This window comes from Balaenoptera ricei, chromosome 1 (assembly GCF_028023285.1).
Source record: "Balaenoptera ricei isolate mBalRic1 chromosome 1, mBalRic1.hap2, whole genome shotgun sequence".
Taxonomy (NCBI): domain Eukaryota; kingdom Metazoa; phylum Chordata; class Mammalia; order Artiodactyla; family Balaenopteridae; genus Balaenoptera; species Balaenoptera ricei.
Window position 1 is genome coordinate 141,304,676 of NC_082639.1, and position 27,943 is coordinate 141,332,618.

A 27,943-nucleotide genomic window follows, 5' to 3' on the forward strand; every position below is an offset into this window, starting at 1 on the left:
GATAATTTATCCTAATACTAAAATATCTTTTCTTTTTTAATCATTTTTAGATATTACCAGGTTTTCTGCTTAGAGATCATTTCTAACCATAGGGGGAAACATCATATCTGGCTCCCACCCCTTTTCTCCTGGTAACCACTGGCCAACCCTTACTTACTGACTTTTAAAAGATCTACCTGTTATCCCAGTAAATTCCACTGGCTGTAATTTTTTTAATTATTATTTTTTTAAAAGCCTTGTAGTTCTTTCTTTCTTTGAGTTTTGCTTATCCTTAAAACAAGTTACCTTCCCAAAGTAAAAAGCATCTTAGGCTAGATTAGGGGCTAGTTAATAATGCTGATTTTTTTGTATCTTACCACCTGAGTTCTCCATCAGGGAAAGGAAAAAAAAAATGTTAGTAATAACAAGTGTGAGCTAGTTTTTTTTCATACTTTTGAAACTGTGACCACCAGCCCTGCTGCCATACAGATCCCCGCCCCACCCCCAAAGCAGGAGATTAAAGGGAAGCCTTACTTGATGCTGTTGTTGCATATGCTTTTACCTAAATTTCCCCCCAGGGCAGTGGTCTTCACTCTGCATCCTTGGGCAGCTCGTTTCGGCACAGCAGTGCTGCTCATGGCCCTGTGGAGCTATGCTGTAACAGCAAGGAATAGCATCTAACCCTCAGCCCTTGTATGTCCTCTCTGAACCTGACCATGACTGTCCTTACCATGCTTTTCCCCGAGTAAAACACTCCCTGGGTAGGAAAGCTCTTTTTGGCTTTGGGGATTGTTCCTCACATGCTTTTTTTTCCTCTTTTTTGATATCATAGATGTAGGTAAAGACTGTCCTTCTCAGCGTTAACTTGTTTTCTAAAAAATGGCAACTTCATGTAGGAAAGGTTCTAGGATGATTTACCTAGCTGCTGAAGCTAAGATTAGGATTTCTCTCCTAGTCTTTGTGAGACTGATATTTTGATGGGATGATTTTTATTTTTGTTTAATTTAGATGAGCCTACTTTTCTCTAGATTGCCATTTTTTCCCTCTTTTTTCTCTTGGTTTTTTTTGTGTATTCAACAGTCTTTGGTTCCAAAATATTGGTTCTAAGCCTTTTTTTTTTTTTTTTTTTTCCCCAAGATTCAAAAGTAAAATGAAAGCAGTCTCCTTATTGGGTAGCTTTCCTGGAGTACCTCTGAGCTGGAATGAGTCTAGGAGCTTGTGTTCTCTGTTTGTTTTCATGTGTTATGTTTCTGGCATCCCCCTTTGGCCACATCTCCCTTCCCATATTCAAATAACTCCTTGGTCTGAGCTTTTGGCTGCTTCTCCCCCTCTTGCTGTTGCATCCTCACTTTGTTGGTGACTATAAACTGCCACCATGCATTGTTTCAGTTTTGAGCACCATGTGAATTCTTTCCAAATGTGACTGATGTGACCCCTTCGGGGTCTAAGAACCCATAGATCACATGCACTTCTCTTCTGTGAAATGAAACCTCTGGTGCTTCTTTCTTTGCCACCTAATCCCCATGTTTTAGTTTTGACCCAAAGTACTTAATACAGCAAGGCAGCTTGACACCTCTGTTTCATAGTCCGAGGTAACACATGGTGTCATTTTTACATGATGTCCTAGGGTCCCAAGGGATGATTAATAACAAATCTTGCTATGCTGAAAGGAAAAAAGAGAGAAAATAAACACAGACCCATTGGGCTCAGGGGAAGCTGGCCTGACTAGGGTGCAGAAAGAGGCAGAGACGTTCCATTTGTCTGGGAAGCATCATGTGTACTGCTGTTTGATAGAAAGCATTAGAACAGTCATTCAGTAGAATATTACGGTGTAGTTGCCTGCGTGGAGCCAGAATAAAGCCATGATTGGTGTGTTGTAGGAAAAACGGATCGTGTCGCTGGATTCGGCCAACACCAGACTGATGAGTGCGCTGACCCAAGTGAAGGAGCGGTACAGCATGCAGGTCCGCAATGGCATCTCCCCCACCAACCCCACCAAGCTTTCCATCACGGAGAATGGTGAATTCAAAAACAGCAGCTGCTGACGGGCTTTGTGAATAGACAGACTGTGGGAGGAGACAGAAGGAAATGCCCCCGCTCTCCTATCCCCAGCCCTCTCCCCAGCCACACCAGGTTTACAGAATGTTGCTACTTCAGAACAGCAGGGTGGCGAGCAACTCTCCAATGAAGAAAGGAACCTTGTCTTTCAGGGCATAAGGCTAAGACTTCCAAGGTCGACGCTCCCCCACCCCCACCCCGCCCCCCCCGCCCCCCCGCATCCCACGCCCCCCATCCCTGTGTACATAGGGAACTTAGTTCTGGGCCATGTACAGAAAATACCACTGTAATATACCCAAAGGAAGTTAATAATGTAGATTACCTTTTTAATTATTGCTATTTTTATTATTGTTGTCCTCTTGTTGAAAGCACTGCAGTTGTTAGAGGAGGCAAAGTAGGAGCTACATGTGAATGAGAGATGAGCCTGGCGGCTCAGCTGGTAGAGACCACGTGTCTGTCTGATAGAGCACACAGACCGCAGTAGGACATTGTCAGAATGAATTTTTCAGGGATTCCTCTGCCAGTTTAAAAACCCCACTCCGGTTCCCTTGTCCTTTAGGAAAACATGCAAATACCGAGATCCAAACACAACAGTTTATCCCATTGATCAACCAAGACTGGTTCTGGATGGACAGCTATCTGATTTGGGGATACACTGTTCCAGAGGACACAGATAAGAGCTGTTGTATCAAAGCTGGACTTCAGGAGTGATTTCTGCTGAACTCCTGTTGATGTTTATTTCCTTCTGTCTGTAGCAGACGGGAATTTTCCATTTTAGATAGGGGGCTTTTTTTTTTAACCCCAGTTGTAATAAAGGGTGTTCTTTTTCCTCTTTAGAGTTTACAAAACTATAAATATTTGTGTCTCTATAAACCGTCTGCATCTTCACACCCACTTGCCCTTTCCTCCCCCATGGTGGGAGCAGTCAACACCAACAGGGTTTTACTCTCCCCTGGAGAGGTTATTCAAATATGCTGTCCATAAGCCATCCGAAATAAACACCCTTTCTTCCATACAGAAAAGGGCTAACCATACCATACCATGGCAGGAATCTCTGAATATTTCCTATCAAAAAATTTTTTTCTATTTGTAAGTTATAATTTTGGTTTGGGATAAAGGTTTTACCCGGTGTACTAGCAGATCTCTGGGCAGGGTAATTTTATCTCAATCTTTAACTTTTAAATTGCTTCTTCCTCTAATCCCCTCAGTAAAATTTAGAAAAGAAATCCAAATCTGAAGCATTGCTCTCTTAAAAGTCATGATTACTCTTAATGAAAAATAAAATACTAAAAGTGGGAGGACAGCACATTCCAGCTGTTATTCCCATGCTCTTTGTAGATTTGGCAATAATAACCCAGTTTCACTAGCTGTCATCGTTGGCTTTATTGTAGGACAGATTTATTGTAGGACAGAAACAGTCATGGAAGCTAAGTTACTTCCTTTTTTCCAGAGGTGTGAAATGTCATCTTGAATGCAACCTTGATTATCAGAAGTATGGAATGTTACAAGTTAAACAGACATTATATTTACAAGTATATATACACATATACTCACACATATGTACATATAACTGCACAAATAGGAAAAGTTCCTGCCTTCTATGCTGTTGGATATAATGTTTAAAGGGGTTAGAATCTCTTTAAGCAAGATCTAAGCAATTGTTTATATTGAGAAAGCAAAAACATTTCTCAAGTAAGTTAATGATGTTTATTTGAAATTATAAACTTTAAGGAATTTTTTTTTAAGAAGGAAAAGGAGAAAGGAGGGGGAAAAAAAACCACCTGAGGAAGCCATAGACCTGGAGTGAGTGTTTCCACATAACAGAATACTTATAAGGAGACGAGAGAATATTTATTGTGTCCCCTTTTGGGTGAAGCCCCGACAGAGACACCAAGCCTCCATTTCCACCGCACCCCCAGGCTTGCATTCTGACCTCTTAAGCACTGCCCTCAGGTGGGTCTTTGTGTTGGGCCTTGCATCTCGGCAACCTCACCATGGTCCCCAGCCCACAACCTTTTCAAACATTTCCCCTTCGTAACACTCCTGTCTCTGCCAGTCAGAGATCTAAATCAGGAGCTGCCCAGTGTGCTTATCTGATCTGCAGACTTCATGCCCACATGTATTGGCATTTGTGTATTTTCTTGACCCGTGATCATTATTTTACAAATTCTTCTCTCTTCCCTCCAAGCTGAGGGCACACTGTGGCCAAATGACTTATTTTAATAGGAAAGAAACATTACCAATTCTGAAGCAGTGCTTCGTGTTTGGGGAGAGGGTATGTAAACATAGGTCTGTTCTTGTTTGTGGCTATTTTCAGCTCTAGCCATTCTTTATAAAAGTCTTCAGAAAACCTGGTAAAAGAATGGTCAGTTTCAGTGGCCTTAAGTATGTAACATGGGTGATGTCTTACATTGAGGTTTGGAAGCTCTCAGGTGGTGATTACGGATGACAGAGGACTGATAAACTATATTGGAGAGTTGGGGGACACAAAATCAAATATGTTTTTGATGGATGCAGTACATCTTGTCGGCATTATGGGAGCTTATTAGAGGGCTGCCTACTTTGGAAGATTAGATGCCCAAAATGTTTGGATAGCTTATGCAGCCCTCTATTATCAGGTTATCTTGAATGAAGAGAAAAGAGTAAACAAATAATAAAATTAGAGGTAAGCTAGGAGTTCAGTGTAGTTGCCAGATGTTAAAGTTTAGATTATCCTTTGAACCTATTCCTGTCCGAATATTTTTCTGAGTATTTCTTTAGAGAATGCTGCAGTCTATAGAACTTATTCTGAAAGATTTTTTTTTTTTAAGTATGGAAAAAGTCAGCAACAGCTGATAATTTTTATGGAGGTATTGCTTAATTGGCTTTTCTTCAGCCCAGATAAGTGCATACCTCTCTTGCTGGGAGGAGGTGTATGGTTGAAGAGAAGTGGGTGGATTATGATAGCATGTCTTGCACTCCTTCTAACACCCAACACATCACCACATGGTGGGGTGCAGCATAGACCAAGGCTGAATGGAATTTGGAATTCCGGTGAAGTGCTTGCAAAATGCTTGTCCAGATGACAACCAGATTTGGCCATTAACAAGGACAATGTTGGTAGGATTTAGGAAAAGAGCTTTATATTTCCCTTTTATTTTCACTGGAGCAATAAGCTTTCTGAGCCAAAGCAGCAAAAAGGAGTAACATTTCCTTCAAGTCATCACATTACCTGAGTCTCTGCAATACAAGCCATGAAGGAGGGGAGATTATAACTAGGTAACAATGACAAACACTTGAGCACTTACTATGATCCAGGCACTATCACCAAGATACTGTTGGGGTCCAGGGCAGTCTGTTGTAAGGGAAATGTGGTAAAATGAGGTAATCATGCTGCTGTAACGTTGCCTTTTCACTTGGCATTGAGTTGGTCAGAATTAGCTTTCTCTAGTCTGCTTCTACCTTTACCTTTCCCTGTAATGGTGTTGCACAGTGAAAGAAAAAGTAGGATTTCCTGTCTACGACTGCTGTATGCCCTTGAGAATTAACTTGACTTTAAAAGTAAAGCTTTTTAGATCTTAGTCTATTTATGGATCTATAGCTCTACCGACCCTCGTTTCTCACTCTGTCCTCAGAAGTACACTGGGTTGAGAGCAGTTCTTTTTTGGAAGCCCCAGAGCAAGACAGTTGCCATCAAGTGAGTTTGATTACAATTTGTTCTGCCTTCCATCTAGGTTTAGTTCCAGTTACGTCCAGTTTGGTCTTTCTGAGAAGGCTGGTTGTGGGACTGAACTTTGGGAAGGAACCCTCCTTGGGATTTACCTAAGGCCCATGTGACCCTGACTAGAGTTGACACCAGACTAGGCTTGTCACTGGGCCTGACTCAGCAGCTCTGGAGCCCACACCATACCTTCCCTGTGTTTTCACCTTTGGGAGGGTCACCTTCTACAGATTATGGAAAACCAAAAGGGCTTTCTTCTCCATTCCCCTTCCCTTTTTCAAGTCTGATAGTGAAGTCTCCTGCTCGCTTCAACAGTAAATAGTTGCCTTCCCACCCCTTACCTGAGGGCCAAGAATTTGGGATACTTTGTTTTTATCAATATGTCAATGGAAAGGACCTATTTTGCTAGTTTTTTTAAAAGCAAGATATGTTGGGGTGTTGAATTTTTAAATAGAATCTCTTTTTGTGTTTGAGTGATTGTTATTAGTTCTAGAAGCATTCTGTCATGACCCAGTTATGAATGCTCTTGAGTTTAGGAAGGACAAAAGTGATGAAATTTGCATGAGATAGAATAAATATCTTATGAGGAGTGAAAGAACCCGAGGAAGATACATGATCCAAAAGGGGACTAACGCACAGCAGCCTTCTCCATAGCCCAACGGTTCAAGGAAACAGGAGGATTTATATCCTTTGCCCAATCTCGAAATACATAGATATATATAGAAAGGCCGTTTCTGTAGACAACATGTGGGTACCCACACAAAACACACAATTCCTAGGGCTTCCTTTTTCTGAATGTTAATCCATCTTATAGAGCAGTGATTCCCAAACTTCCTTGAGATTTTTTAGATTTTATGCTCTCCTTTGTTAGATTTTATGACAGTGGTTCTTTCCTCTTTAAAATGTACCATATGTGTTATATGTATATATAAGTTAAAATGACTTGAAATTTGGCTTGACATTGTCTCAAGAACGCTAGATATCATTATTGATACCTTGGGGAGTCACAGAAAGAAAGTTGAATATCACTGATGTGACAGTAGGATACAGAAAGAATAGCTTTGGTTCCTGATCAGTTAATCCTCAGGTGTTTGAGGAACCAACCCAGCAAGGCTTGGCGATGAGCCACCCAAGGAAAGCCAGGTGGTCGTTTGTGTCCAGATTTCAGCATGCATTTTAATTTCCTATTCAGTTCTTGTTTTTCAGTGCCCTTGTTTTTCCCTAGGAAATGTTTTAGTTTGGGATTTAAAGCCAGATATATCTGTTGTAGAAAGATTTCCACAGAAGCTGTGTTTTAGGGGCCTCGATCATCTGTGTGGGGCTACAAATATTTAAGAATAACTGTCATATTTATGTCACTTCTAAACTCCCAAGGGAAAATTTTCAATTCCCAGTTCACCAAAAGGTGAAATACTAATTGACCACTATCCTGCAGAAAATTTGAAATAAATAGTACAGGTTAAATTTTGACTGGTGCTTCGACATTTCCTAGTTAACACTAAAATTAACTCAAAGCAGACAGCAGCCCATTAACCTGAATCACACCTGTGAGGAACTTCTAAATTTGATTTTGTTTTTCATCTCCAGGGCCTTAATAAGAGTGTGTTAATACACATGACTATTTTACAATGATAGCTCTAAATAATTTATTTTTTATTTCAAGAAAGAGAAATACACATTAGAAAAACAAAACCCAAGATTTTATTTTATTTTTAAAGCCATATTTTTGTGCTAGTGGCACTTAGATTGTTCCATATGTGAGATCCATATCTGCATTTCATTACCTGGGTTTGTTCTAAAAGAAGATTTATTTTTGTTCTGTGAATAATTTTTGACGGTTCTTGTACATGTACAGATATAGATACGTTTGAGGTCTTTTATTGATATTCCTACAAAGAATACAAATAAACTTTAACTTTAAACATTTCAGACTAAAGTTGCTACTGTATTTGACATATTACTGTTTGACTTCTAGCATGTTATCTGGGTGATTAGGACACTTGGAGAAAAACCAGAAATAAAATGTACGCAGGAACATTATTCTGAAGGTATATTTTAACATTAAGAACAATGCGTCTTAGAATTTCCCAATTTACAGGTAAAAAGTATTTAGCTGTAGGACAAAGAGCTAGCATTAACACATATCGTATTGTAATAACACCCTCAGAGAGCTCCTCATTCTGGAGAGTTGGAAATCTCTTTACTAGCTTGTGACTGGTGAAGAAAATGTCCTCCACTTTATTGAAAGTATGGCCCCACTCAGCTCTCCAGACCAGTTCCTCTCTTAATTCCCCAACAGATTAATGTGGTTTGTTTCAGGATTTTTGTTGTCTAGTTGGGGTTTTTTGTTCTTGTTTGCTTGTAATTCTCGAGGTTATTTCCAAATACCCCCATCTTCTGCTTACCTTCATTCTTTAAAACCCCAGGATGCAGGTCTCATAAGTAGTTTTCTTACAAGGCTAAGTATAGGTCTGAAATACCACCAGTTAGCCTCTTCACATATCTAGTGACTTCTACTCCTCTTTTACTATGAATTAAAAAACTAAAATTCACTCAAAATCCAGAGAAAATTGTGTGAGGAGACTCCAGGTCACAGTAGACGTGTGCTATTTTTTGTTTACTTCAAAGCCAACCCATTTCAATCTGAATTGCTCATGACCTAATGTAAGCTTTAAAACTTCTTGGATCTGAAACATCAAAAAGAGAGAAACTGTTGTTGATGCTATCTTGTGACCTCCTAGTCATCTGAGCCCTTAACTGTCCACCCATCTACCCTTTATGTCCAGCCATACCCTTTATTTTTCTTAGCCTCCCTGCAGCTACCTGCCTTTTGTCGTTAGCACCTTCACCAATAGGAAAGTACAGAAATCAAGTTTGTTAGGTCACCACTATCACCCCCAGCACACAAAAAAAGTTTAATGACAAAGGAGACTAAAACGAATGACAATCAGGGATTCTCAGTCGTGACTGTTCATCAGAATCACTTGGGATCTTGAAAAAATAAGAGTAGAGATGCCCCTTTAGACCCACCATTGAACAATTAAATAGAATCTCTCTAAGGACTGGGCCAGGATTTTTTTTTTAACCTTCCCCACGGGATTCTAAGTTCAGATAGGGTTAACAGCCACTACTCCATATCTCTCTCTTGAGCAATGCGTGAGTGTCTGTTACAATGTTTTCTCTGCTCCCATCCATGGAACTGGGATAAGTTGGCTATAGGTGTTTTGTTTGCCTCCTATTTCAAATTTTATCAGTAAATGCTACTAAAGCTGATAATATACTCTACCTTGTCCCCACCAATTCCATCCTTTGTATCTGTGAGGTAGAAATTCTCTCCATTAATATGAGATAGCTATATTCCAACAAAAGTGACCAGAAGCTGGAATTCCCCATCTTGACCCCAATTTTCCCATTATTGGTTTTAATTTAAAATAAAAGGTAGATGCTTTCTGGTTTGGTAACCCTCCCCTGCCAAAAAAAAAAAAAAAAAAAACGGTTCTTGACTTTTGTAGACTTACTTAATACTCAGCACTGCAGTCTTATTTCTTGAACTTTTACTAAAAAATTTATCAGATGCCAAATTGCATCATTTGCACCTGTTCTTCAACAGCAAAATGCACCAAAAGCTCTCCAGTTCCCTCCCCGCTACCTGGCAGGCATTTGTGCATGCATGCACACGGGCACGCGCACACACACACACACACACACACACACAAACTGTTCTTCCTAGAGACTTCAGTTTGTGAGATTTTAGAATGAATTGCCTGAGTGCTATTTCTTTGGTCTATGAGTAAATTGCAGTAAGCTACCAGACTAATGCCAATCAGTTTCCTTGTCTGTAAAATTATGGTTTTGGCTAGATGGCCTATGAGGAACTCTCTAGCTCTGACATCTTATGATTATTATCTGATATCACTGAAAAATGTGCCTTTAGGTCATATTCAAAAATCAGCTTGAGGCTTTTGTCACAATTATTTAGGAATAATTCTTCCTCTTCACAATCTCTCATCTCACAATACTTTAAAAAAACAAGAGGAAAAAAAAAGCCTGGAACAAATGTATATTCAGAATAATAATTTGATAATAACAATAGCTAAGATTTATTGAGCACTGCCTATGTGCCAGACAATTTGCTAAGCACTTTTTATGGAATATTTCATTTTGTCGTAATACCAGCCATATGAGTTAGGTAGTGTTGTTCCTAATTCATGAGGAAACTGAGGCTAAGAAAGATTAAGTTACTTGCTCAAGGTCACACAACTAATAAGCTCAAAGCCAAGACCCAAATTTAGGTCCTTCTGACTATACTGTATTGACTTTTTTTAAGAGCTCAGGAAAAATGGAGAGAGTAAGAAAAGATCTGAGCACATGAACCAACCTGTCACCATGAGCCAGGATGGTGACAACGGGGACAGATGAGCTAACTTTCCAAAGCTTTTTCTCTTCCTGTATTGGCTTCGACAGGATTGCTTTGCATTGTCAAGTCACCTGACTGATCAAAATTAGAGGACAGAGAAGTCTCACCTCACTCAAAAATTGGTCTTTCATGTCTTCTGGGTTCATCAGAACTGGGATGAGAAAATCTGCTTTCAGGATTCCAAAGAGTTGCCCTGAAAAAGAAAGTACTACCTGGCTCAGGGGAAATTATCTCGTAGCCATTTGAAAACTTCAAGTTCTTGGCAGTCAGGAGTGCCCCCTGGACACCATAGATGCTACATGGTGATTTAGGATTTCAAAAAGAAAGAAGAAAGAGACTGCTGGACAGAAACATACTCAGCCACAACCAGCTAGTAGCTGACAGGAAAGAGCCTCATGAGTGGAGTAACCACTGCTCTCCTCCCATATCCTGGCCACCCTCAGGCAATTATTTTCTTTTCTGTCTCCTCAGTATTTTCCTTCTTCCTTTTTTTTTTCTTTTCTTTTTTTTTTTTTTTTTTTTTGGCATGCCACGCAGCTTGCAGAATCTTAGGTCCCCAACCAGGGATCGATCCCTGGACTGCCAGGGAATTCTTGCTTCTTCCTTTTAATAAATCTGTTGAGTAAATATCCCACACCATGCTGGAAATATTCACCTCTCCCCTGGACCCACGTGTGTAAAGGCCAGCTGTACCCCAGAAAACTCTCAAGTTCTCTGAGCCTATAAACATGCCTAGCCTTCGGCCATGAACGCTGTAATCACAGGAACTACAGCCTCATAATAGGACTACTCTGTATCTGTACAGCATTTTATAGTTTATAAAGTACCTTTGCATAATTATCTCATTGGGTACTTGAAACAACCCTGTGATGTAGGCAGGGTCGTTTTTACTACGTCCCTTTTGCATATGAGAAAGAGGAGATTCTGAAGTAAGGAAACATGCCCCCCGAGCTTTCACAATCGCCAGGGAGCTAACCAACTCTAGGATCCTCATCCTTGTTCCCTTCCCATTTCAGGCTGTCTTTCACAAAAAGGTCTTGAGCGCCCTACGCTAAGGGGTGGCTGTCCAGATATAAATGCCTGGTCGTTAAGAGTGGGAACTTGGTAACCAGAAGCAGTTACCTGGTTTTGGTGTTGGAGTGTTTTCTTTAGCATCTGGGTGATTAGATGAGCTCAAATGTTGGGCCTGAGTGGCAGTAGCTGCATCTGTCATATCGGTGCCACTCCTTTCACTGGTCACAGCTACAAGAGGGGAAAATAAACGAGTTATTGCAAATACAGCCAGGAGCAAGGTGGTCTGAGATTGGTGACCGCCCCTGAGCTAGAAGACAGGCACGGGCAGCCACCGTCCTGCAGAAACCAGCCGGGGTGGGACGCTCAGTCCCTGCCAATCCTTCACTCACCTCCGTAGGCTCATGTACCCAGTAGCTACATCATCATCTCTCATAAAGTGTCTATGATACCGGGATTTGTGGGGCTTAGCAATATTATAAGATACCTCCTCAGGACCGAGTGTTTATTTTCAGTAGTTCCTACCCCAAGAGGCCCAGTGCCCTTATGTAGTCTGCCAGCTACACAGGGCCCCCACCATGGCACCCAGGAACCCCCAACCTCTCCATCAAGGGGTAGCACCTCAAACTCAAAGTATGTATTCCAAAACCAAGGTCAGCCTCCCCCAGCAGCCTCCCCACCCCCTTTATGGTGCCCGTCTACTGAGGCTCTCCAGCTGCTCCCTTACTCCCTCTCACTTGCTGTCACGTTCAGTCACCAAAGTCCTGTCAGTGCCTTGCAGATGTCTTTTTTTTTTTCAAATATGGAATATTTGAACCATATTGTTCTTGTGGTATATTACTGTAAAATATTTAAGCAAAAGTATCCCCTCCCCTGACCCAGGGACAACCACTATTAACAGTTTGCTATAGAATATCCTTCACACACTTGAATTTTTAATTTGAATGCGTAAAGATCTACCTTATTCTCTTTAAAGGCTGCATAGTATTTCACTGAATGTACCATAACTTAATCAATCTGCTTTCAATGGACATTAGATTGCCTCCAGTTTTTCACTGTAATAAACAATGCTGCAACAAACAACCTGTGTGTGGAGGACACGTATATATGTGTATGTGCACCTTGTATTATTATTTCCTTAATAAATCTCCAAGGGTAGAATTTCTGTATGAAAGAGTATGCACATTTTGGAACTAACAGGCATTGCAATGGTAGCACCAGTTTACTGTGCTACCCAGTGTCTGACAGTGCTGATTTTCTCACATTCTTATCAGCATTATCACCCCAGATCTTTGCCAAACTGCTAAGTTAAAACAAAGAACTTTTTATTGCATCTTGCTTTTAATTTGCATTGCTATGATTCAGTGAACAAAGCTGAGCATTTTTTAAAATGTGTTTGTATTTATATTTCTTCAATTAATGTCACTTGCAAAGGATGTAAAATCAGTTCCCCTCAAGTCCCTCCTTGCTCCACTGCTCCAGATCTGGCCTCGGTTCCACTCTCCCGGACTGTGCAAGTCTTTCCCCACACATACACTTCCTGTGTCTCCTCTCCAAAGTGCCCTCTTCTTACTCCACCCAAAGCATTGTACATTTCTTCAGTGAAATGAATAAGTTTGTAAAATCCAGAAGCACAGAAGGGGGGAAACACTCATATTCTTGTTGCCTGAATTTAACCATTGTTAACATTTTCACACGTTTCTTTCCAATCTTTTTTTCCCAAGTATAGGTTGATGTTTCCTTTCAACATTATTGTGACTGTGTTATATGTATAATGTTGAATCATCTGTTTTCCTTTAGCATCCTGATACAGGCATTGCCCCATGTCATTAAAACCACCTTGCTTCTATTGACTACAGAGCTGACCATTTTGCTCACTTGCTAAAAACCTCTGATGGCTGTGCTGACTGCAGGATCCAGTCCTTCAGAATTTGGCCTCAGTCTAGCTCTTTCCCCTCATCACTTGCCGCTTCCTTCCCAAATATGTGACCGACACTCCAGTCACATCAGACTGCTTGTCTTTCCCAAACCACATATTTCCACATCTACCTATCTTTGCCCATGCTGTTCCCTCTGCCAGGAAGAACCTTCTAGCCTTTGCTGCCTGATGAAATCCTCCATTACCTTTTGTCCAATTACCACCACCTTTGCAGGCAGAAAAAATGAGTCGTTTTCTTGCCAAGGCTCTTGGTTCACCCTTCTGCGGCAGCACTAATTAAACTGTCCTGGTTGTCTCTTATTAGCCCGTATTAGAGTAAGCTCTTTTAAAAACAGGAAACGGGTCCTGCTCATCTTGGTATCCACTGCCTTGTTCAAAACAGGTACTCAGGAAATGATTGTTGAATTAAATCATCTACCAGTGTGCAAAACACTATTCTAGGCCTGGGAAAGATATAAAGAGGCATAAAACATAAAACAGCCCCTGCCCTGTGAGATTTCACAATCTTAATAATTCATAATTGTGATCATTCATAATCATTTATAATTAATAAAATGAGACTGAGGCCAACCTTGTCTACTGAATAAGGTAAGGACAGATGGGAGACTGAATCACTAAACATTTCATTACTGAATTGAGATTAGAATAGTAATAACTACCATTCATTGATGCCAGGCACTGAAAGATACCTCTTGACATCTGGTGTTTTTGTTCACTTTAAAAATGAGAAAAATGAAGTTCAGAGAGGTTAGGATGTTTGCCTAAGACCACACAGTAAGTAGAAGACCCAGCATTCCAACCCTTGACTGAAAGACTCCTCTAGCCAAAGATAGGTTTTTCTGCCCTAGATCGCCCCACCCTAAATTATTACCTAGGGGGAGGATGAGGGGGGTGAACTGGCTCTAGGATTCCCCCATGGAGTGATCTGGAATGCACCCAGGGCCGGGAGATGTGGCCCAGCACATACCCTCACCCCCTCAACCTCCCTGACTTGTGGCCGGGGCATGGAAACTAGGGCTTGGTCTCCCCAAAGGAAGACCCAGGCGCCAGGGCGGTGTCCCCAACCCCCAGCGACGCGAGTGGGCGGGCACCTGTCTCAGGCTCTGGCCGGCTGCCAGCGGTCTCCGGGCGTGCGGCCTGGCTCGGAGCTACCCCCTTCCGGCGCGCCGTTGTTGTCTGGGGCCCAGCCGAGCTCCCTGAGCCGAAAGGCTCCGAGGTGCTTTCTCCCGTCCCCAGAAGCTCGGCGCTGCGGGACCGGCTGGACGTGGTAGACCCGGGGGGCGCCGCTACCCACGGGTGAGCCGAGGCCCCGCGGGTGGAGCCGGGCGAGGGGCCCGCTGCGTCCTCCCGCGGCGTCCCGGGCCCGCCCTGGGTCACGAGGTCCTCCGGGGGCGCGGGGCCAGGTGCAGGGCTCGAGGCGGAGGCCAGAGGGGTCTCGGTCACTTCCTGGGGGACAGAGGGGCTCCCCAGGAGCGCGGGGCTCGAGGCGGGGGTCGGCGCGGAGGCCGGGGGCACGGGGCCGAAGGACGTGTTCTGGGCGGTGACTGGCGGGGTCGAGGGCCCACCGTCGGGGACCGGGCCGTACCCAGGGATCTCGAGGTGGGTCGGAGGGCTGGGCGCCACCGTCCCTTGGGTCTGTGGCGCCGCAGGGCCGGCGGAGGCGGAGGCGCGAGGGGCGCGGGGGCGGGGCCCGAGCTCGGCGGGCTCCGGGCTGACTAGCTGCGGGAGCCGCGCCGCCGCAGCCGGACCCTGCGCGGGGCTGGCGCTGGTCCCTACGCCAGAGAGAAGGCTGCCGTGGGGCCCGCTGCGCCGAGCGGCCGGAGTGGGGGAGGTGGGGGGGGAGGTGGGGGGGTGGTGTTGTGGGGGGAGGTGGTGCGGGGCGGGGACCGCGGTGCGCGGGGCTCCAGGACCCTGCAGCGGCCGGGCGGTTCTTCCGCGCATGGCCCTGCACACCCATCGCAGACAGGGCTAAGCACGGAGGGCCTCCTGACCCCGCCAGGTGCGGCCTGGGCCAGGTGAGACCTCGATGGGAAGCAGAAGACAGGCTCTTCCCCCGCTTCTCAACCTCATCTGTTGCCTCCAGGGGGAGGACCGCGTTCCTTAGCAGCTCACAGGGCCCCCACCCCTTCAGGACCGGGGCCTCCCCGCTCAGCGGTACGCACCCCCGACCCACTCCACTCCCTCTGCAAGTTAACTTCAAAATCACCTCCTCCAGGAAATCCTCGTTTAATTACAGGAGCGGGGACAATCCTCTTCTCTGTGTCCCCACCATTCCTGTGACTACACAGGCAACACTGCCTGTCAGGAGCCCTCTTCCCAGCTGGCTGTCAGCTCCTTCGGAACAGGCCCCGCCTTTTCCTTGTGTCCCTGGAATTAATAAAGCTCTGTGCGACTATGAGCAAGCCCCCTAACTTCTGTGTGTCCTCAAAAAGGCAATAATACCGTTGTCAGATGTAGGAATCTGTAAAGATGCCAGGAGAACAGTGATTTTTACCCTCAATTATCCTAGTTTGCTTCAGACCTCATGGGAAGCAAAATGAGGCAATAGCTGTGAAGATGTTTCAGGAATTTAAAGATGCTGAAGCAACACTGTCACTGTCATTCCCAGCCATGTCCCCACAATTCATCTCTCATCTTCTCTCCTCCCAGAAAAGCCCCAAATTGAAGGGATTTGTCTGGCCCTCTATTGCGCTTCCCTCTCTGGAGGCTGAACCTCAGAGGCCTCTCTGATGATCTTTCGTCACAAGCACTGCTCAGCTGGGCAGTGAGGGGGTCTTCCTGTCTCTCTCCCAGGCCAGGCCCTCATCGCCTCACCTGAGAGACCGCACAACCTCTCTTGGGTCCCCTGGCCCGGGAGCTGCAAGTCCAGTGGTCCAGTTCAAGGAAGGAGGTTGATGGTGACCGAGTCCTCCTCCTCCAAACTGGCCCAGCAGAGTGGGGGGCCCAGGGAAATCCCTCTCCATAAGTGGCCCATGGTCGCCACCCCATTGGTTCACCTCTTTCCTGGCCCCTACCTGGCCCTTTGGGGAGGATCCCACGGGACCCACCCTGTGCTGCTGCATCCAGGCCACCTTCTCCACTTCCCAGGCCCTGGAGACCCCAGAATCCAGCCAAGAACAGGCTCAAAGCACCCATAGAGAGCAGAAAACAGGGGAGGGTACTTGGCCTGGGCGTTGTCCCCATGGTCACTTCTGAGGAGGGTGTGTAGGAGAGCTGAGGGAGGGCTGCTGACTCCCGGTGTCCAATGGCGGGGTCTGCAAGAAAACACCACCGGTGAGTGTGAGGGCAGGGCTGATGAGGGGGGACACAGCACCCGCAGGTCTGCCACGCATGACACGCCTGTGAGAGGTCCCACCAGACACTGATGACCAGCCTCCCGTCACAGGAGCCAAACTCAGGAGGGCACCTGTCACAGGACAGGTATGCTCACAATCTTTATTTCTCACAACAAGGGAGGAACCATTGTTTCTATTTTACAGATAAGGATCATGATTCTCATCAAATCCAGAACACAAAAAGAAACAGCCAAGAATAGGCAAATCCATAGAGACAGAAAGTAGATTAGTGGTTGTCAGGGCTGAGGGTGTGAGAGAATGGGGGGGGTCACTGCTAAAGGGTAAGGAGTTTCTTATTGGGGGTGATACAAATGTCTTAAAATTAGTAGTGTTGATTGGACCACCTGGGTATGTACTAAATCTCACTATACTGGCCACCTCAAAAGAGCGAATTTTAAAGGTACATGAATTATATCTCAATAAGGCTGATACAAACAAGAAGGAAAGAAAGAAGGAAGGGAGGAAAGAGAAGAGAGATGGAAATGACAAGGCAGGATGAAGTCTGTTGCTGAGGAGACGTTTCACACACAAGATCCAGAATAACCAGGTGGGCCTCTGGTTCCCATGTGACTGTGGTGACAACAACAGTGTCAGAGATTAACCAAGATGGCGGAGTAGAAGGACGTGCTGTCACTCCCTCTTGCGAGAGCACCAGAATCACAACTGACTGCTGGACCATCATTGACAGGAAGACCCTGGACTTCACCAAGGAGGATACCCCACGTCCAAGGACAGAGGAGAAGCCACAGTGAGACGGTAGGAGGGGCGCAAGCAGAGTAAAATCAAACCCCGTAACTGCTGGGTGGGTGACTCACAGACTGGCGAACACTTATACCACAGAAGTCCACCCACTGGAGTAAAGGTTCTGAGCCCCACGTCAGGCTTCCCAACCTGGGGGTCAGGCAACGGGAGGAGGAATTCCTAGAGAATCAGACTTTGAAGCCTAGTGGGAATTGGATTGCAGGACATTGACGGGACTGGGGGAAACAGAGACCCCACTCTTGGAGGGCACACACAAAGTAATGTGTGCATCAGGACCCAGGGGAAGGAGCAGTGAGCCTGGGGGAGACTGAACCAGACCTACCTGCTGGTGTTGGGGGGTCTCCTGCAGAGGCGAGTGGTGGCTCTGTTTCACCGTGGGGATAAGGACACTGGCAGCAGAGGTTCTGGGAAGTTCTCCTTGGCGTGAGCCCTCCCAGAGTCTGCCATTAACCCCACCAAAGAGCACGGGTAGGCTCCAGTGTTGGGTTGCCTCAGGCAAAACAGCCAACAGGGAGGGAACCCAGCCCCACCCATCAACAGTCAAGTGGATTAAGGTTTTACTGAGCTCTGACCGCCACAGCAACAGGGAGGGAACCCAGCCCCACCCATCAACAGTCAAGTGGATTAAGGTTTTACTGAGCTCTGACCGCCACAGCAACAGTCAGCTCTACCCACCACCAGAGCCTCCCATCAAGCCTCTTAGATAGCCTCAACCACCAGAGGGCAGACAACAGAAGCAAGAAAAACTATAATCCTGCAGCCTGTGGACCAAAAACCACAGTTACAGAAAGATAGAGAAGATGAAAAGGCAGAGGGCTATGTACCAGATGAAGGAACAAGAAAAAACCCCAGAAAAACAACTAAATGAAGTGGAGATAGGCAACCTTCCAGAAAAAGAATTCAGAATAATGATAGTGAAGATGATCCAGGACCTTGGAATAAGAATGGAGGCAAAGATTGAGAAGATGCAAGAAATGATTAACAAAGACCTAGAAGAATTAAAGAACAAACAAACAGAGATGACCAATACAATAACTGAAATGAAAACTACACTAGAAGGAATCAATAGCAGAATAACTGAGGCAGAAGAACGGATAAGTGACCTGGAAGACAGAATGATGGAATTCACTGCTGCGGAACAGACTAAAGAAAAAAGAATGAAAAGAAATGAAGACAGCCTAAGAGACCTCTGGGATAACATTAAATGCAACAACATTCGCATTATAGGGGTCCCAGAAGGAGAAGAGAGAGAGAAAGGACCAGAGAAAATATTTGAAGAGATTATAGTCGAAAACTTCCCTAACGTGGGAAAGGAAATAGCCACCCAAGTCCAGGAAGCGCAGAGAGTCCCATACAGGATAAACCCAAGGAGAAACACGCCGAGACACATAGTAATCAAAGTGGCAAAAATTAAAGACAAAGAAAAATTATTGAAAGCAGCAAGGGAAAAACGACAAATAACATACAAGGGAACTCCCATAAGGTTAACAGCTGATTTCTCAGCAGAAACTCTGCAAGCCAGAAGGGAGTGGCATGATATACTTAAAGTGATGAAAGGGAAGAACCTACAACCAAGATTACTCTACCCGGCAAGGATCTCATTTAGATTTGATGGAGAAATCAAAAGCTTTACAGACAAGCAAAAGCTAAGAGAATTCAGCACCACCAAACCAGCTCTACAACAAATGCTAAAGGAACTTCTCTAAGTGGGAAACACAAGAGAAGAAAAGGACCTACAAAAACAAACCCAAAACAATTAAGAAAATGGTCATAGGAACATACATATCGATTATTACCTTAAACGTGAATGGATTAAATGCCCCAACCAAAAGACATAGACTGGCTGAATGGATACAAAAACAAGACCCATATATATGCTGTCTACAAGAGACCCACTTTAGACCTAGGGACACATACAGACTGAAAGTGATGGGATGGAAAAAGATATTCCATGCAAATGGAAATCAAAAGAAAGCTGGAGTAGCTATACTCATATCAGATAAAATAGACTTTAAATTAAAGAATGTTACAAGAGACAAGGAAGGACACTACATAATGATCCAGGGATCAATCCAAGAAGAAGATATAACAATTATAAATATATATGCACCCAACATAGGAGCACCTCAATACATAAGGCAACTGCTAACAGCTATAAAAGAGGAAATCGACAGTAACACAATAATAGTGGGGGACTTTAACACCTCACTTACACCAATGGACAGATCATCCAAAATGAAAATAAATAAGGAAACAGAAGCTTTAAATGACACAATAGACCAGATAGATTTAATTGATATATATCGGACATTCCATCCAAAAACAGCAGATTACACGTTCTTCTCAAGTGCGCACGGAACATTCTCCAAGATAGATCACATCTTGGGTCACAAATCAAGCCTCAGTAAATTTAAGAAAATTGAAATCATATCAAGCATCTTTTCTGACCACAACGCTATGAGATTAGAAATGAATTACAGGGAAAAAAACGTAAAAAGGACAAACACATGGAGGCTAAACAATACGTTACTAAATAACCAAGAGATCACTGAAGAAATCAAAGAGGAAATCAAAAAATACCTAGAGACAAATGACAATGAAAACACGACGACCCAAAACCTATGGGATGCAGCAAAAGCAGTTCTAAGAGGGAAGTTTATAGCTATACAAGCCTACCTCAAGAAACAAGAAAAAGCTCAAGTAAACAATCTAACCTTACACTTAAAGAAACTAGAGAAAGAAGAACAAACAAAACCCAAAGTTAGCAGAAGGAAAGAAATCATAAAGATCAGAGCAGAAATAAATGAAATAGAAACAAAGAAAACAATAGCAAAGATCAATAAAACTAAAAGTTGGTTCTTTGAGAAGATAAACAAAATTGATAAGCCATTAGCCAGACTCATCAAGAAAAAGAGGGAGAGGACTCAAATCAATAAAATCAGAAATGAAAAAGGAGAAGTTACAACAGACACTGCAGAAATACAAAGCATCCTAAGAGACTACTACAAGCAACTTTATGCCAATAAAATGGACAACCTGGAAGAAATGGACAAATTCTTAGAAAGGTATAACCTTCCAAGACTGAACCAGGAAGAAATAGAAAATATGAACAGACCAATCACAAGTAATGAAATTGAAACTGTGATTAAAAATCTTCCAACAAACAAAAGTCCAGGGCCAGATGGCTTCACAGGTGAATTCTATCAAACATTTAGAGAAGAGCTGACACCCATCCTTCTCAAACTCTTCCAAAAAATTGCAGAGGAAGGAACACTCCCAAACTCATTCTATGAGGCCACCATCACCCTGATACCAAAACCAGACAAAGACACTACAAAAAAAGAAAATTACAGACCAATATCACTGATGAATATAGATGCAAAAATCCTCAACAAAATACTAGCAAACAGAATCCAACAACACATTAAAAGGATCATACACCACGATCAAGTGGGATTTATCCCAGGGATGCAAGGATTCTTCAATATACGCAAATCAATCAATGTGATACACCATATTAACAAATTGAAGAATAAAAACCATATGATCATCTCAATAGATGCAGAAAAAGCTTTTGACAAAATTCAACACCCATTTCTGATAAAAACTCTCCAGAAAGTGGGCATAGAGGGAACCTACCTCAACATAATAAAGGCCATATATGACAAACCCACAGCAAACATCATTCTCAATGGTGAAAAACTGAAAGCATTTCCTCTAAGATCAGGAACGAGACAAGGATGTCCACTCTCACCACTATTATTCAACATAGTTTTGGAAGTCCTAGCCACGGCAATCAGAGAAGAAAAAGAAATAAAAGGAATACAAATTGGAAAAGAAGAAGTAAAACTGTCACTGTTTGCGGATGACATGATACTATACATAGAGAATCCTAAAACTGCCACCAGAAAACTGCTAGAGCTAATTAATGAATATGGTAAAGTTGCAGGATACAAAATTAATGCACAGAAATCTCTTGCATTCTTATACACTAATGATGAAAAATCTGAAAGAGAAATTATGGAAACACTTCCATTTACCATTGCAACAAAAAGAATAAAATACCTAGGAATAAACCTACCTAGGGAGACAAAAGACCTGTATGCAGAAAACTATAAGACACTGATGAAAGAAATTAAAGATGATACCAACAGATGGAGAGATATACCATGTTCTTGGATTGGAAGAATCAACATTGTGAAAATGAGTATACTACCCAAAGCAATCTACAGATTCAATGCAATCCCTATCAAATTACCAATGGCATTTTTTACGGAGCTAGAACAAATCATCTTAAAATTTGTATGGAGACACAAAAGACCCCGAATAGGCAAAGCAGTCTTGAGGCAAAAAAATGGAGCTGGAGGAATCAGACTCCCTGACTTCAGACTATATGGTACTGGCACAAAAACAGAAACATAGATCAATGGAACAAGATAGAAAGCCCAGAGATTAACCCACGCACCTATGGTCAACTAATCTATGACAAAGGAGGCAAAGATATACAATGGAGAAAAGACAGTCTCTTCAATAAGTGGTGCTGGGAAAACTGGACAGCTACATGTAAAAGAATGAAATTAGAATACTCCCTAACACCATACACAAAAATAAACTCAAAATGGATTAGAGACCTAAATATAAGACTGGACACTATAAAACTCTTAGAGGAAAACATAGGAAGAACACTCTTTGACATAAATCACAGCAAGATCTTTTTTGATCCACCTCCTAGAGTAATGGAAATAAAAACAAAAATAAACAAATGGGACCTAATGAAACTTCAAAGCTTTTGCACAGCAAAGGAAACCATAAACAAGACGAAAAGACAACCCTCAGAATGGGAGAAAATATTTGCAAATGAATCAACGGACAAAGGATTAATCTCCAAAATATATAAACAGCTCATTCAGCTCAATATCAAAGAAACAAACACCCCAATCCAAAAATGGGCAGAAGACCTAAATAGACATTTCTCCAAAGAAGACATACAGATGGCCACGAAGCACATGAAAAGATGCTCAACATCACTAATTATTAGAGAAATGCAAATCAAAACTGCAATGAGGTATCACCTCACTCCTGTTAGAATGGGCATCATCAGAAAATCTACAAACAACAAATGCTGGAGAGGGTGTGGTGAAAAGGGAACCCTCTTGCACTGTTGGTGGGAATGTAAATTGATACAGCCACTATGGAGAACAATATGGAGGTTCCTTAAAAAACTAAAAATAGAATTACCATATGACCCAGCAATCCCACTACTGGGCATATACCCAGAGAAAACCGTAATTCAAAAAGACACATGCACCCGAATGTTCATTGCAGCACTATTTACAATAGCCAGGTCATGGAAGCAACCTAAATGCCCATCAACAGACGAATGGATAAAGAAGATGTGGTACATATATACAATGGAATATTACTCAGCCATAAAAAGGAACGAAATTGAGTCATTTGTTGAGACGTGGATGGATCTAGAGACTGTCATACAGAGTGAAGTAAGTCAGAAAGAGAAAAACAAATATCGTATATTAATGCATGTATGCGGAACCTAGAAAAATGGTACAGATGAGCCAGTTTGCAGGGCAGAAGTTGAGACACAGATGTAGAGAATGGACATATGGACACCAAGGGGGGAAAACTGCGGTGGGGTGGGGATGGTGGTGTGCTGAATTGGGCGATTGGGATTGACATGTATACACTGATGTGTATAAAACTGATGCCTAATAAGAACCTGCAGTATAAAAAAACAAACAAAACAACTAATACTAAACTTTCATTGGGTTATTTGTATGGAAACATGTTAATATAAATGTTTCAGACATTACATGAAATTTCTAAAAATCTTATATTTGTATTTGTATGGAAATATGTATGGAAATATGTTGATATAAATGTTTCAGACATTACATGAAATTTCTAAAAATCATATTTGTATTTGTATGGAAATATGTATGGAAATATGTTAATATAAATGTTTCAGACATTACATGAAATTTCTAAAAATCTTATATTTGTACTTGTATGGAAATATGTATGGAAATATGTTAATATAAATGTTTCAGACATTACATGAAATTTCTAAAAATCTTAAAAAAAAAAAAAAAAAACAAACAGTGTCAGTAGCTAGTATCTTTTGGGTGCTTACTCTGTGCCAGGGTCTCTACTAGGTCCCTTATATTTATTCTCATTCATTCTTCAAAGCCATCTTATGAGGTGCATCATCAATACCATTTTGTTTTTTCCAGATGAGGGAAATGAGGCTCAGAGATGCCGCTCACCTTATTTCTAGCAAGTGATAAAGTCTGATTCCACAGGCCACACTTTTCACCTCTTTATTGCGCAATAAGTAATTGCTGTTGCTAATTGCTGATGCCCTGAGGCTAGATGGGGTGCGTTCCATTCTTTAAAGATGCCCCAGAATTAAATTAAAACCTGTTCCAGAACTCCGCTCCCCTCGGAATCTAGAAATACTTCCTTAGGTGTATCCTCACCGCCTCCGGCTGCCAAGAAAACCCATTTCCCATCCCAGCCTAGCCTTGGTGGGTCAAGGGGCAGCGGGGACGACTGTCACGCACCATCGAAGCAGATGAAGGGTTTCAGGGAAGAGCAGGCCACTGCAGAAATTCTGGGGGAGAAGCTCCAGTAGCTGCAGAGACCCGCACACAGTCCTGCCCCAAACTCAGGCACCTGCAGCCAGGTCGGGACGCTGGCACCCGCGTCGCTGGACCATCTCAGAGACCCAGAGGCCGCACTGAAGTAGAGGCCAACCCAGGCCTCAGTCTTACTCATGATGGATTTCAAGGCCCCCTTGTCTGTCTCCTCAGTCACTGTCTGCGGGTCAGCCAGGTCTGTGTGGTGTCTGTGGCAGTACCGCACAGCTGCCAGCCACTTCCTTTCTTGGTCAAATCGCTTGAAGTTCAGATTGCTGATCTGAACCTCAGCTGCGGGCAAAGAATGTAGAGACCACAGGCTTGAGGTCCGGGATCTCTGCCTGCTCAGCGCTCATCGCCCCCAGGACAGAGCCCTGGTTTGGGCCCTGCCCTTGTTCCCCATCCTCAGGTGTTAGGTTTGCTCAAACCCACAAGTTTATAGGCAAACTAAATACCAGACTGGGAGAATGAATGAGCTATCATAGCAGCAGCTGGGGGAAAGACCATTCATTAGGAAAGGCAGGGGTTAAGAACTCTTCTCTTGGCTGTATGGCCTTACAAGTCAAGTCTAAGCCTCAATTTCTCCATCTGTACAACAGGGATAGTAATAGTACCTAAATGTATTTCGTTTAAAGGATTAGATGAAACCACGTATACAAATGATTTACCACAGCGTGTGCAAATATTAAACACGCAATTAAATGGTAGGGTTAAACTTTGCGGGGAGGTGATGAGGGAGATGGGACGATCCTGGTCTGGATTCAGCCTCATTTGTGGTTTCCAGGGTCTGTGCCTGCCGCACGGGCTCTCAGGAGGCTCCCGGCTGAGGTAGGATAGAGGGAGTGTGTGATAGTCTCAGGCTCACACCATCAGGAGAGCCAGGGACAAGAGGTGAACCTGGCGAGGGGCACACCGGCTGGTCAGTGGCCCTGACTTCTGGTGGAGCTCAGACCAAGACTCAGCCTCTCACAGCCTCTACCTCCAGCCCCCGCCTGCCCTGCCCCTGGCCAGGCCTGTCTCATCTGCAGCACACAAGCATCTGTGATTCTAAACAAGGGAAGTTTGGAAAGGAGGTGCTTTGGCACCACCTGAGGGATTGATTCCAGAGACCTGTTAAAGGAAACACCTCTGTTTGCAAAATTGGGTATCACATCCTCAGAGTCAAATAGGGCCTCCCAAACTCTCTGACACATGCCTGCTCACCGAAGCCCCGTCGAGATTTGCCTATTTCCCTCATGTTCCCTATCTAAACTGGTCTTTTAAAGCTACCCTTTTTTAAGCACCTAGTCCTCACCAGCCCTGAGCTTTGCGTGTCGCACACGTCATCTTTTAAAATCCTCACTATAATCCTGAGACGCAGATGTTATTAACCTCATTTACAGAGGAGAAAAGGGAGACTCGGGGAGGTGATGACTTGCCCAAACTCATGCCTTATTAAGTGGCAAGACGAGATTCAAGTGCAGGTCTGCCCTCCTCAGAAGCCTGTGCTATCTTCACTCCGCAGCGCCATGTTCCACAACAAGCAGAAAACCGACTTTACAAAGCAGGCTGAGGAGTGAATTTCCTTTGAAATGTCTGTAACCAGACACCAAGAAACGCTTTGTAAAATATCAGGGCAGTAATATCCCCCTCAGCAGGTGGATGAGCCTGGACTGTGGAGAGGTGCTGCCCTTGCCCCCCACCCGCAAGCCGCTAAGGGTAGGGGCACCAGAAGACTGGGATGCAGCCTGGACTGGTTGGAGACCTTCCCCCAACCCCCCCCCCCCGCTCCTCCCCCCCCCCCCAACCCGGGGCCAGCTGAATAACAAAAGCATTGAGCCTCTGCTTGGGTGTCAGCCTGGGGGCCGCAAAGCCAGGGGATCCCTGGGCCAGGCAGGGGTGGGGGAAGCCAGCTGGCCCAGGTGGACAAGTGCAAGGGAAGGCAGAGCCCTGGAGCCCTGGGTGTGCACCTGGCTTTGGAGAGGTGGTCAGGCTGAGAGCCGGTTCCAGGAGGGTGTGGGGCTCCAGGGCAGGATCTGTGAAACGGGCCACATGTTATGGGGCGGGAGTGCGGCTGCCCAGTGTGCTCTGCGGGCACCGGGAACCGCCAAGTTGAAGCAGGAGAAACGTAGCTCCAGGGTAGAGAGGCTCCTTTGTTCCTATCTACGTGTATTCCATAAATAGATATATACATTGAGCAGCCGTTGTGTGACAGACACTATGGTAGGCCCTGGAAAAATAACAGGTATAAGACAAGCAAGATCTTTGTTCTTGAGGAGAATATGAGAAGGAGCCAGCCTTGCAAAGAGGTAGGAAGGAATACCCCAGGCAGAGCTAAGGTGGGAAGGGGCCACATGTGTTTGAGGAGTGGAAAGCAGCCAGTGTGGCCAGGGAGAGAAATAGGAGATGAGGCCAAGGGTCTCAAGCAGGGCTGGGTTGGCTACAAAAAGGAAGTGATTCTAAGTGCTAAGGGAACCTACTGAATGTGTTTAAGCAAAGTGGTCTGATTTACATTTTTAAGAGTTCACTCTGTACAGAACAGACGGGAGGGGGCCGTGCAGACGCCACGGAGAGCTGTGCCGGTGTGTGGACCTGCAGAGCTGGAGAGAAGTGGGTGCAGTTAGGACGCGTCTGGGTGGAGTCCAAAGACTCCAGGGGGAGTGAGGGAGAGCCCCGCACACACAGCCCTTCCTTCAAGCGGACTCCCACTCCCACCCCGGCACACTCACCACTCCTGGAAAAATCTCTTTTCTGGCTTGGGAATTGCAAGATCAAACCTAGGCTACCCTGGGCTACATTTCAAGGCCCCGTGACGGGCATGGTGTGCAGAGAACTGGGGACACGTCGGGTTGGTCCCCCATACCCCTATTTGAGGACTTGGGGTGTGCCTTGGCTGACTGAGAGAAAAGCAGACACTGGCACTGTTTATCAGGAACATGCTGTCTATAACCATCCCCTGTGTGATCTCAGCACCTGTAAGACAAGGGTCAGTGGCATGGGCTGCCTGGGCAGAGAGGAGCCAGCCAGGGGGCAAGGATGGGGGGCCGTTCCCCAACAGCCGGCACCACGTGCACTGAGTAAATGGTTTTTCTGCAGAGGGGCACCCACCTACCTCCCCAAAGCAAGGGTTCTCCCAGAGAGTGGCTGTGCCACATTCCCCCAGCCCTGCGAGACAAAGCCACCCCGCGCTTAATGAGGAGAGAGACCTTGGACTCTGCTCTGGTTCCTGCACAGACGCAAATGGATCCCCAACCTGACTTTCCCATTTTCCTCCCTTTCTTTTTCCTCTTTCCCCAGATCCTTAATTGGCAGAAGGAGGGGACATAGTGGAACATTTCAGATTTTACTTTTTGACTACCCTGATTTACACCCATTTCTCTGATGGAGCCTTTGGAATGAGGGACAGAAGAGATAGAAACTAAGGCGGCAGAGAAGAATGTAGCAAAAAAGCGTTAAGCTGATAGTTACCCTCTGAAAGGCTTGAGCCAGACCCATGCTCGCTCACTCTCTCTCTCTCTCATTTACTCTTGAGAAGCAAAACCCTAGGAGGAAGACCAGGCCCAGAATATGACTCTGAACACACCGTAGTAGCAGATGAAGGGCTTCTGAGCAGTGCACGAGGCGGCCCCCAGGCTGGGGAAAATGGCTATTGAATACAGAGTGGCACAGAGACCCTCCTCGAAGAACGGCGGCGAGCTCCACCCTGGCACGCTGAAGGTGGAGCCGCTGGACCATCTCAGGCCCCCGAGGCGCACGTCGAAGAAGAGGCCGATCCAGGCCGCGGGGCTGCTGGTAAGGGAAGAGAGGGTCCTGATGTTGCTCCAGTCGCCCCGTGCTCTGCAGCTCGGCCAGGTCTGTGTGGCGCTGCCGGCAGTACTCCAGGGCCTCAGGCCAGCTCAGCTCCTCTTCCACCCTCCAGAAGGTCTTGCTGTCACTGGTCAGCTGCAGGGCTGGGGCAGGAGAGATTGTCATAGTGTGGCTGCCCGTACCCTACTCCCAAATCCAGGGTGTTCGGCCACACCACAGGCAGCCTCCCCAGCCTCTCCTAACCCACTCCACCCCTCCCCTCCCGCCCTCCACTTGCACAGCACCACAGCTCTGCTTCCGGGC

At 44.7% G+C, this 27,943-nt stretch overlaps 2 protein-coding genes across 4 annotated transcripts in view; one reads left to right on the forward strand and one right to left on the reverse strand.

Annotated features, from left to right (window-relative positions):
* RASAL2 (RAS protein activator like 2) overlaps window positions 1-7,604 on the forward strand; it is a 395,365-nt gene extending 387,761 nt beyond the window's left edge. For all 3 annotated transcript variants that reach the window (XM_059937207.1, XM_059937197.1, XM_059937215.1), the window contains one exon: window positions 1,860-7,604. In XM_059937207.1, coding sequence (XP_059793190.1) covers window positions 1,860-2,024 — 165 coding nt within the window. In that variant the 3' untranslated portion in view covers window positions 2,025-7,604. The remainder of the gene's footprint in view (window positions 1-1,859) is intronic.
* A 658-nt stretch (window positions 7,605-8,262) lies between these two features.
* CLEC20A (C-type lectin domain containing 20A) lies at window positions 8,263-27,805 on the reverse strand. Its single transcript, XM_059930751.1, is given in 9 exon segments — window positions 8,263-8,424; window positions 10,262-10,347; window positions 11,277-11,396; window positions 14,196-14,876; window positions 16,119-16,358; window positions 23,780-24,145; window positions 25,804-25,869; window positions 27,417-27,657; window positions 27,659-27,805. Coding segments are annotated over 9 exon segments (2,028 nt in total). The 3' UTR covers window positions 8,263-8,343.
* Between the last annotated feature and the right edge of the window lie 138 nt (window positions 27,806-27,943).